The sequence below is a fragment of the Rattus norvegicus genome, chromosome 19 (assembly GCF_036323735.1).
Source record: "Rattus norvegicus strain BN/NHsdMcwi chromosome 19, GRCr8, whole genome shotgun sequence".
NCBI classification, from domain to species: Eukaryota; Metazoa; Chordata; class Mammalia; order Rodentia; family Muridae; genus Rattus; species Rattus norvegicus.
The window spans coordinates 37,289,163-37,301,233 of record NC_086037.1 but is presented as its reverse complement, the minus strand read 5'-3'; the positions used below and the strand labels follow the sequence as shown (position 1 = coordinate 37,301,233).

At 43.0% G+C, this 12,071-nt stretch overlaps 1 protein-coding gene across 8 annotated transcripts in view; it reads left to right on the top strand.

The window, feature by feature from the left end:
* Positions 1–12,071, top strand: part of Phkb (phosphorylase kinase regulatory subunit beta) — a 204,043-nt gene that overhangs the window by 82,746 nt on the left and 109,226 nt on the right. For all 8 annotated transcript variants that reach the window (XR_010060011.1, XM_063278111.1, NM_001414933.1 and 5 more), the window contains one exon: positions 5,236–5,299. Coding sequence is in view for 7 of the 8 variants with exons in the window: in XM_063278111.1 (XP_063134181.1) it covers positions 5,236–5,299 (64 nt within the window). In the remaining variant the exon portion in view is untranslated. The remainder of the gene's footprint in view (positions 1–5,235; positions 5,300–12,071) is intronic.

The window sequence follows — 12,071 nt, the reverse complement described above, 5'->3', positions numbered from 1 at the left end:
TGTGTGTGTTTCTGAGAGAGAGAGAGAGAGAGAGAGAGAGAGAGAGAGAGAGAGAGAGAGAGAGAGTAGGAATTGGGAAGTGGTGTGGGTCACAGTATAGCTTTTTAGGCTACAGTCCCTTGTCTACCTTGTCCTTGCCTCTGCCACCATACCGTATGCATTGCTACTGTACTGAATGGGCAGCCATGAGCTTTCGGCAGGTCTTCCGGACGGACAGACGCAGCAGACATTTGTCAGTGCTACCTTGGCACATGATGCTTGCCTTTTCAGTAGCTGTCAATCTGTATGGCAAAGAAGGACAGACGGAGGTCACTACAGTATTGCTCCTAGTGTTCTGAAGATGATGGCCTGTCTGCCTTCTCTTTTTCTTTGTGGGCCTGAATACATGTGCTTCATATGTAACATCTGAGGTTTTTAGTTGTATGTAATGAAAACAAGGAATACCATCCCCATTTCACTGTCCCAGCCACATAGATTTTAAAGTGTCTTACCTTACTATCCTATGGTAAATTACTGAGAACAGTTTGTATGAACCTCTAAAAGTGTTTATGAGGCAGTAATTAATAGCTTCGTGTGGTGGTTCTGATTCATTCCTTCATTTGTTCAGTTTCTGATGGGTCCTCACGGCATCCAGGGCATTATTCGTGGTCAGAAGCATCTCACCTCATACTTGAGCACCTCCACAAACCATATGCAGTCGATTAGAACAAGATCTGGGAGAGTAGCTGGAATTTCAAATGAGGGTACAATGGCCCTCCTCATCCCTCCTTTTCTGAGGGAGTATCAGGACCCACCTCGAACCTGCTGTGGTTAAGACAATAACTGTCATGCTATACCCTGAGGACGGATCCTACAACAGAGCTACACATCCCGTCCATTGTTCTGAAATTTAGCGTTCATGCACACTTGTTTATTGGGTCCTCCTCCCAGAGAAGAGTGAGAACTGGAATTCTTACCATGTTCCTAGTGCTGCTTTGACTGCACTAGAGACAGACTGACATGATGACAGTTTGTTGAGTTTCAGTGATATACATGAGCGATGTGCGCAGTCGGAATGAGTAAAAAGTACTGATGTGCAGTGAGTGAAACAAGCTGGATGGGAGAGCTTCAGTTAGAGCAGAAACAAGCATGGTTTACCCAAGACAAAAGGTCACTCTGCTCGGAGCACTTGTGCAGAACGTTGCATTTTTACTGAAATAAGTCATTTTCAGCACTGTTCTATTTGGCATCTAAGAGGCCAAAGAGTGGGACACTGACAGAAATAACAGTCATCTTATTACAGAGAACGTAACCCGCATTGAGAGATGTGGTGATCAGGAGTGCTGTGAGCATAGAGTAATGCCAATTTTATTGGATCCTAGGAAGACCAGAATTGAGTGGCTACACGAAATTACATTCCGTACCAAGTACATGACACACAGTCTTCTTTAAGGCTCCAAATTGACACCAGAAAAGCCTGTTTCATTGATCTAAGTAATGATGCCCAAGCAGGCAGTAACTGCATAGGGCTCACCCCCAAGCTTGTTCTTTCTTGAGTTCATGAACAGAAATAAAACTGCTCCAGTCACTGGTAGAATCCAGGCCAAGGTGAACCTAGAAATAGTTTTGTGGGTGATTAGTATGAAAGTAAAATAATGGAATGCGGGGTGTTGCCTTTCTCCTGTGTAGATCGATATCAATGTTCATTAAGAAATTTGCCCGGTCCCCAGCTCTGAAAAAGAGAAAAGAAAAAAAAAAAAAGAAAGAAAGAAAGAAATTGAGCAGCTCTCTGCTCCCAAACCCCGTGGGAGAGAGACTCACCGCCTGATCAGGTGGGCACTCCTGAGGCTGCAGAGCGGAGGAGACCACCAACACTGCCCACCCCTGCCCACATCCCTGGCCCAAGAGGCAACTGTATAAGGCCTCTGGGTTCCCGTAGGGGAGGGCCCAGGGGCGGCAGGACCCCTGTGCCTGAGACACCGCCGGAACCTGAAGGAAACAGACCGGATAAACAGTTCTCTGCACCCAAATCCCGTGGGAGGGAGAGCTAAACCTTCAGAGAGGCGGACACGCCTGGGAAACCAGAAGAGACTGCACTCTGTGCACATCCAGACGCCAGAGGAAAACACCAAACGCCATCTAGAACCCTGGTGCACGGAGGCTCCCGGAAAGAGCGGCGCAGATCTTCCCCGTTGCTGCCGCCGCGGAGAGGACTTAGGCAGTACCCCACGAGCAAACTTGAGCCTTGGAACCACAGGTAGGACCAACTTTTCCCCTGCAAGAAACCTGCCTGGTGAACTCAAGACACAGGCCCACAGGAACAGCTGAAGACCTGTAGAGAGGAAAAACTACACGCCCGAAAGCAGAACACTCTGTCCCCATAACTGGCTGAAAGAAAACAGGAAAACAGGTCTACAGCACTCCTGACACACAGGCTTATAGGACAGTCTAGCCACTGTCAGAAATAGCAGAACAAAGTAACACTAGAGATAATCTGATGGCGAGAGGCAAGCGCAGGAACCCAAGCAACAGAAACCAAGACTGCATGCCATCCTCGGAGCCCAATTCTCCCACCAAAGCAAACACGGAATATCCAAACACACCAGAAAAGCAAGATCTAGTTTCAAAATCATATTTGATCATGATGCTGGAGGACTTCAAGAAAGACATGAAGAACTCCCTTAGAGAACAAGTAGAAGCCTACAGAGAGGAATCGCAAAAATCCCTGAAAGAATTCCAGGAAAACACAATCAAACAGTTGAAGGAATTAAAAATGGAAATAGAAGCAATCAAGAAAGAACACATGGAAACAACCCTGGACATAGAAAATCAAAAGAAAAGACAAGGAGCTGTAGATACAAGCTTCACCAACAGAATACAAGAGATGGAAGAGAGAATCTCGGGAGCAGAAGATTCCATAGAAATCATTGACTCAACTGTCAAAGATAATGTAAAGCGGAAAAAGCTACTGGTCCAAAACATACAGGAAATCCAGGACTCAATGAGAAGATCAAACCTAAGGATAATAGGTATAGAAGAGAGTGAAGACTCCCAGCTCAAAGGACCAGTAAATATCTTCAACAAAATCATAGAAGAAAACTTCCCTAACCTAAAAAAAGAGATACCCATAGGCATACAAGAAGCCTACAGAACTCCAAATAGATTGGACCAGAAAAGAAACACCTCCCGTCACATAATTGTCAAAACACCAAACGCACAAAATAAAGAAAGAATATTAAAAGCAGTAAGGGAAAAAGGTCAAGTAACATATAAAGGCAGACCTATCAGAATCACACCAGACTTTTCGCCAGAAACTATGAAGGCCAGAAGATCCTGGACAGATGTCATACAGACCCTAAGAGAACACAAATGCCAGCCCAGGTTACTGTATCCTGCAAAACTCTCAATTAACATAGATGGAGAAACCAAGATATTCCATGACAAAACCAAATTTACACAATATCTTTCTACAAATCCAGCACTACAAAGGATAATAAAGGGTAAAGCCCAACATAAGGAGGCAAGCTATACCCTAGAAGAAGCAAGAAACTAATCGTCTTGGCAACAAAACAAAGAGAATGAAAGCACACAAACATAACCTCACATCCAAATATGAATATAACAGGAAGCAATAATCACTATTCCTTAATATCTCTCAACATCAATGGCCTCAACTCCCCAATAAAAAGACATAGATTAACAAACTGGATACGCAACGAGGACCCTGCATTCTGCTGCCTACAGGAAACACACCTCAGAGACAAAGACAGACACTACCTCAGAGTGAAAGGCTGGAAAACAACTTTCCAAGCAAATGGTCAGAAGAAGCAAGCTGGAGTAGCCATTCTAATATCAAATAAAATCAATTTTCAATTAAAAGTCATCAAAAAAGATAAGGAAGGACACTTCATATTCATCAAAGGAAAAATCCACCAAGATGAACTCTCAATCCTCATCTTCGGTTGGTTTATATACAAGTGTGCAATTTCTAGGCTTGAAAGTAAAATGATGCTATCTGGTGCTGGATAGAGGAGCCTTATTTTTTATTATGGCAGCTTGCTATTTTTGTAACATGGTGATTTGGTTGAACACAATAAAGTACAGTAGTAACTGATCTCCCCCTCTTCCTGGATGAGTGAGGAGATGATTAAATGTTGATGTCAGCATCCATGAGCATATTCAGATGAGCTTCTGCTTCTGTTGAAAAGGATGCTGTGTTTGATTGTGGTCCGAAGCTTTGAAGCACTACTTGGCATCTCCTTCCTTGGAGGTCTCACTGTTTAAACATAACAGATTTGATAGCTTGTTGGTAAGGTGAGGTCCAGCTTGTCTCCACTAGGTCATCTTCATGTGAATCCGGTGGTTATACGGTTTTGTTCTAGGGATATTTCATTTTTTTAATAACTGTTTTAGCTGACATTCATGGAGAGAATGAATCCTTAGAAGTGTGCCACTGGTGAAAGGAAATCCTGTCTAGAGTATGTTTCTTTACAAAGCTGTGTCACACCATCCTTTGGGCCCTCTGCTGGAAAAGTAGAATCAAGTCTCAAATAATGCCTTTTAAATTGTATCCTCTAGTATTATAGATGTAGGACAGTACTGTATCATACCTCTGTGGATGTAAAATAGCTTGTATGCTTTATGATATGTAGTAGTGACCGTGCTTTATCAGAGCTGTTTTTAATGATGTTGCTCAGAATGTTTTCTTTCCAGATGATGATTGAGAAGCTAATTTAAAAAAAAAAATGGTGCCAGGTACCACAAGAGTAACAGAACTGTGCTGTTTTCTCGGGTTTTGTTTTTTTACTTTTTTTTTTTTTTAATGGAGTGTGCTGGATGTCTCTACAGTTTTGTTCAGATGACTGCAGAACCTGGAAAAGCTGTTGCTGCTGTTGATGCATAACACACTGCTATTATTGGTCTTTTTATATAAATATAAATGTATATATACAGATATATAATTTGAATTTTTTGAAACTTTACCTGTGCTGTCAACTTTGGAAAAAAGTATCCCCGTTTACTGTGTTGAGTTGGCACTGTACAGAAATTAACAGCCATATTGGTCTAGAAATGTTGAACTTAAGTTTTTTCCATTTGTACAGGGGTAACACACTGTATTAAATATGTAAGGTCTTATATACGTGGGTTTGATTACAAAAACTAATAAAGTATTCTCTAAATTAAAGAAAGAAAAAAAAAAGAAAGAAAGAAATTTGCCCATTGGACATCATTACTAATGTCTTCCGTTCTCTCTAGCTCTGTTGGTTTGGCAAAAGCAGCCTTAGAAGCGATTAATGGATTTAACCTCTTTGGAAACCAGGTAATTAAAAGAATCAGCTAATTATTTGCATGTCTAAGTAATTTTATTATTGTTATGAAAGTACTTTCCTTAAAGCCTGTGACACCTGAACTGTTTGTTGCAGCCCATGCTTGAGTCACTTTGCTTGCAAATGATTAACCCTGAAGTTCACCTTTCGTTTGGTGGCGGGGTCCTGATAGGTGACCAAGCCAGCTCCATCAGTCAGCAGGGTCTCAAGCAAGGGAGTGAGGGTTGAAAAAGAGTAACAGCTAGCCAAAATTATAACAGGACTCCAGCCCGTACCGAGGCTGAAGCAGCTTTATTCTTCCCTAGTCTGCTTTTATATCATTCTAAGTACATCCAAAAACCACGGTCAGTTCTTAGGTCAAAGACAAAGTCATCAAGTGAAGTAATAAACAAGAGCACATCAGATAGTGATTAAGTAAAGCAGTAAACAAAGCCCTGAGGTCACTGTTTCTGACATTCTTATCTGAGCCTACGTCTGTGTCCGAGCCCAGGGACAAATGCCAAATTCCTAAGAGTGCCACCAAAAGCTCTCAACATCACAGTTGTTGGGTAAACTCTCTACTCTCCAAGCCGTTTCTGAGGAGTTTCACATTTTTGATGTGTTCCTGGCATTGTGCACCATACAGTTCCATGTCAGGGTTCATGCTGCTTTCAGTTTATTCATTCCATGCAGAGAGAGAAGTTTTGTAATATCTATAGTAAGGATGGGAAGTTGTGGGCCTAGTAAAGTTTGTTCTCTCTCTCTCTCTCTCTCTCTCTCTCTCTCTCTCTCTCTCTCTCTCTCTCTCTCCTTCTCTCTTCCTCCCTCCCCACTCCCCTAGATAAATTGGAGCCCAGAAAAATCATCTTAGATTTTCATGAGATCATTAAGCACTTTTTACAGAGAGTCTAGCAGCTGACAGTGGATTCAGTTGTTGAGAGAATGAGTAAGAGAAAGCTCAGTATTCTGGGCCAAGCACTGGACTTGTTTTCTTCAGGAAAGTTTGAAGGTTCTCGAAATGGCAGAGCAATGTGACATTGTATGTGATTGTGTTGACAGCTGGTTACTAGTGTACTTAGTCACAGAGGTATGGTGCAGGGACAGTAGGCTCTGCCAGAATGTAAGAACACAACAAAGGAGGCCCAATAAGGAAGCTAACAAATTGGGGTGATTGTAAGTCTTCTAGCTTTCCTCAAGAAGACTGCCAGGCATCTTGGATTAAAGCAGAAGGTTTAATACTGCAGCCGTTGGGAACAGTTAGGTCTTCCTAGGTTTAATATAGCAACAGTTTGGAAAGGTTAGATCTAGCTAGACTGCAAAGGAGAAAGCTGTGTGGGGCTGACCATCCAGGTCTGCTGTGGCTCTGGTAGTGATTGGCTTGGCTTTTGTCATGCTGTTACCTCCTTGAAGTACCTGAAGCCATGGTTGCTGCTTAACACCTAAGCCTTCTCTCCAGGCACACTCCATAGAGCACACTCACCGTCCACCATGGCTGCTGTCCCTGCTGGTTGTCCACACTTTACTTTTCTGCAATCTGACTGCCCAACCAGGCATTTGAATCTTAGGTATAAATGTTCTGCCAATATTATTTCTTAGCATGCCTTTCAATCTTACATGTTCATTAGATTCAGGAATTCTGAACTCCATCATTCATGGCACTTGAGTGCCTTCCTGACCCAGTATAAAGGATGCTGTTTAGAACCCTTAGAGTTTAATGCTCAGAAATTCTGAAGTGCAGCCAGCAACATAGCTGTTTTTAACATAACTGTTTTCTAAATATTACTAAATGGGCAATTGATTTATTAGTTCAGGTAGAAATGAAAGAAATTTGTTTTTTCCTTTAGCCACATAGTAGTAATAGGAATAGCTATGGAAAAAGGATATTCACAAATGCCAATTCATATGAGACACAACCTACAATAGCCAGCCAACCAACCAACCAGTTGATATACCAAAGTGTACATGGAAAAGTAAAAAAGAAAGAAAAAGAAAGGAAGGGAGGGAGGGAGGGAGAGAGAGACAGACAGACAGAGGGAGAGAGAGAGAGAGAGAGAAAGAGAGAGAGAGAGAGAGAGAGAGAGAGATACAGACAGACAGACAGGCAAACAGACACACTACCAGGTCAACAATATCAACAATATTTCTTACTGGTTAGGGCAGTGTGATCTCTTACTCAGGGTTGTTTTTTTAGCAGTTGCATGGTAAATGGAGGAGTCCAATATCATAAATTTAGGCACACTGATTGTTGTGCTCTCCTGGGTGAGACATCTGGGTGGGATTCCACTGTGTAAGAATTCCTCAATTTACTGTCCTGTACACATGTCTGTGCTAGCCTTCTGGAGCACAGGCCCAGGGATGGTGGAAGGCACCTGAGTGCCTGTTTCCCTCAGCCGTTACGGATCATTGGGTAGTCCCACCTGTCTCCATCTTGGTTGGGTTTTGTTTGGTTTGTGGTTATTTCCCACACATCTTGTCAGGAATACTCTAACTTTTGTACAGGGTTCCTCACAAATGTCTTATTTGCATGCTGTGCTCAGTCAAAACAAGGCTGCACTAATGCTTCCTACAGTCCTCTGACTAGTCACGTTTTCCTGGAGAATCACAGCTTTGGGTTCTACTGTACACTTCTGTCACAGTTTCTGTGGCTAGCCCTGCCCTGCCCATCACTCCACCTTCAGTGTATCCAGGTCAGCCTCTTTTCAGTTCACCACGTGTTCAAGAGGAGGCCGCTCCTCCCTAGCAGCTCCTGCACCTCCTGCTTTTGCTGTTCTGGTGTGCGTGGCAGGGGAGCACCAGCTGGTGACCCTGTGAGCTTCTGTCTAGGAGTCCTCATAGATCTCCCCTGGGTTTGTTCACTTTTCATACCTTTCTGCTATCCTTTTCATTGTTTTTTATGTTCTGCTTCTCTTCAACTGTTTCTCTCCCAGGAATGAGTCTATCCAACTTTACCCCATTCTTTTCCTTGATGGCTTGATGACTGATGTAGCTTCTAATCTGCCATCTTTAGAAGAAGCACTTGTTTCTCTCCAAATTCAACTAGCCCAGGACTGGCCAGGGGAACCACCTTTCTAAGAACATCTGTCAAAGCTGTTCATAGCATGTGAGAGCTCCCAGTGGCATTCAGAAGGTCAGAAGACACTGTGCAGTGTCTACCCACTCTCCAGAGGCATGGAGGATGCCCATGAGATAATAATAGCATCAGTGACATGTGTACCAACACACGTGCTGACACTGGCCCCGCCCGGCCTCATCTCGCTGATACAGACTGTTGAAATTAGCAGTATATAAGGGTCACAGATATTCCTTTGGCCTTTGAGACTGTGTCAGAAGTATTTGTTCTGGTCATGAGACTAAAGGGGAGAGGACAGCCCTTCTGTACTAGTAAAACTCCTGTCCTTATGGTGATGGTCAAGGAGAGTCATTTTGTGCATCCATTAGAACAAGCAATGACAGATACTAAGTTGGGCGGGACAGTTTGAGCTCTTAGCTGTAAGGTGGCTCTGGGTATAGTCAGCATATTATACAGGGGTGTGGTTTTAGAGTGGAAGATAAAAATCAATGTGGGGATGGAGAGCTGGCTGCTGGGTAAGAGCCCTTCCAGAGGTCCTGGGTTCCCAGCACCCACATGGCAGCTCCCAGCCATCTACTACTCCAGTCAAAAGAGATTGGACGTCCTATTCTGGGTTCCATGGGTACCAGGCACCCACGTGAGGCACATACATACATACGTATATAAAACAATTATACAATAAATATCAAACAGCCAAAGTTAGGCTCTCTCAAGTAATTCCTATAACACCTTTCCTTTCTTTACCTTTAATGAGGAAGGCAAGGGACTGACAAACTCAGTGAGGTCAGAGTCTGTAATTGGTGATGACACACTGCTTGTGTTCTGCAAAGTGATCAGAACAGAGCAGACAGCTGCCGTCCTTTGAAATCTGCAGGCTGAAAAGTGCATTCAAGCAGGTTCCAAAAAGATTTCAAGCAGGTGTTAATTCTGTGCGGGCCTTCCTCAGTGATATTACAGACTTGCTTCTTAATGGGCAATGGCTGTTTGTGTCCTTGTATGGCTTTGAGTTTTTGTTTTTTCCCCTCTGGAAGCCTGAGTTATAATGACCATAGCATAGCATATGTTTTTATACAGAGGAAAGTGTTCTACCTCAGGGATAGGAGGAAGTCACCTTAAGAAGTTATTTTCTCACATGAAACTCAAGAAGGATGACCAAAATGCGAATGCTTCACTCCTTCTTTAAAAGGGGAACAAGAATACCCTTGGGAGGAAATAGGGAGGCAAAGTTTAGAACAGAGGCAGAAGGAACACCTATTCAGAGCCTGCCTCACATGTGGCCCATACATATACAGCCACCAAACTAGATAAGATGGATGAAGCAAAGAAGTGCAGGCCGACAGGAACTGGATGTAGATCTCTCCTGAGAGACACAGCCAGAATACAGCAAATACTGAGGCGAATGCCAGCAGCAAACCACTGAACTGAGAACGGGACCCCCATTGAAGGAATCAGAGAAGGGACTGGAAGAGCTTGAAGGGGCTCGAGACCCCATATGTACAGCAATGCCAACCAACCAGAGCTTCCAGGGACTAAGCCACTACCCAAAGACTATACATGGACTGACCCTGGGCTCCAACCTCATAGATAGCAATGAATAGCCTAGTAAGAGCACCAGTGGAAGGGAAAGCCCTTCGTCCTGCCAAGACTGAACCCCCAGTGAACGTGATTGTTGAGGGGAGGGCGGTAATGGGGGGAGGATGGGGAGGGGAACACCCATGGAGAAGGGGGGAAGGGGTTAGGAGGATGTTGGCCCGGAAACCAGGAAGGGGAATAACAATCGAAATATAAATAAGAAATACTCAAGTTAATAAAGATGAATTTAAAAAAAAAAAAAAGAAGGAATCATTTTCTGTTAGGCATACATCTTAAAGGCTGGCAGCTCAACAAATGCTTGAGGAGTTTAAGTAACTAAGTTATTTATTTCTGGCTAGAAAATAGTAGTTTTACTATTTTTCATCACATGATGTAGAGAGTTGCCAAATTTGCCTTTTTAGTTACAAATTATCTTTTTATGTATTATATATTTTGAAGGTGCAAATTCAGACAGTTATTGGCCTACAGATATATTATAGCTCTTGTCCCCTTGTGTATTCACAGGCTCCTGACCCACTTACTTTCCTGCCACTTTTTTCTAACAGTCTGCTTGCTGCTGCTTCCACCAGAGTCCGGGCTCTGACTTTCATCTTCTCCTTCCCAGCTGCCCTGGACTTAGTGCCACTGTCCATCTGAGCCAGCCGTGAGGCTCTCGGACATTGCTACACACCTCACATCTGGGTCAGCAATGTGTTCCAGAGCAGTGTTCAAATTCATTCTTGTCTTTCCTCACAGCGAAGTATGTTGTACTCTGATGGGAGAGATACTCTAATGTAGGGATCCCAGAATTCTCTGTTTCACACCAGGATAGCTTCCGAGAGAGCCTCACTCATTCCCTGTTACCAAGTTACTTGCTAAAGATTTGTTGGGGTTGGGGATTTAGCTCAGTGGTAGAGCGCTTGCCTAGCAAGCACAAGGCCCTGGGTTCGGTCCCCAGCTCTGAAAAAAAGAAAAAGAAAAAAAAAAGATTTGTTAAGGATGGTGTTTTGAATGAGGAATCGTTCTGTTTTACTAGGTAATATTAATGAAGAATTATTCTAGATAATTATTCAACCCAATTCTAGATGGCCACCTAAATTTGTTTAGTTTTATCATGTAATTAAAATTATTTAGAAGGGTTTACAACTCAAGGTTTATGAATCAAAATCTTTTCTCCTTTATTGGATATTTTATTTATTTACATTTTAAATGTTATCCCCTTTCCTGGTTTCCCCTCTGGAAGCCCCCATCCCATTCTCCCTCCCCCTGCTTCTGTGAAGGTGCTCCCCCACCCACCCACGCACTCCTGCCTCCCAGCCCTGGCATTTCTCTATACTAGGGCATCGAGCCTTCCCAGGGCCGAGGGCCTCTCCTCCCATTGATGCCCAACAAGGCCATCCTCTGCTTCATATGTGGCTGGAGCCATAGGTCCATCCACGTGTTCTCTTTGATTGGTGGTTTAGACCCTGGGAGCTCTGGGGGGTCTGGTTGGTTGATACTGTTTTTCTTGCTTTATCTTATACAGCTAAACTATTTCTTCATTAAAATGGATATAATTTATTAGACATCTAATAAAATCAAAACATGATTTTATAAGAAAAGAGGAAAATATAAAAATATTATCTAATGATTATAAGATTGTCTCAAGGAATTCAGGAAATACTGAGAGCATAAAGAAAGGAAAGTAAGGTGCTTGGAGAGGGCTCAGCGCTCAAGAGCACTGGCTGCTCTTCCAGGGAACTCAAGTCCAGTTCTCAGCAGCCATAGAGGTCCTCAACTGTCTCTACCTCCAGTTCCAGGGAATTGGATGGCCTCTTCTGGCCTCTATGAACACCAGGTATGCGTGTGGTGTACAAACATGAATCCATTTATGTATAAAATAAATAGTGAAAATTAAGATCTTTAATAATCTCTTGGGCTGGAGAGATGGCTCAGTGGTCAAGAGCATTGACTGCTTTTCCAGAGGTCCTGAGTTCAAATCCCAGCAACCACATGGTGGCTCACAACCATCTGTAATGGAACCTGATGCCCATTTCTGGTGTGTCTGAAGACAGCTAGAGTGTACTTATATATAGTAAACAAATAAATCTTTAAAAATATATAAAAAAATTAATCTCTTACACATTGCGTTCAGTGGTAGAGTT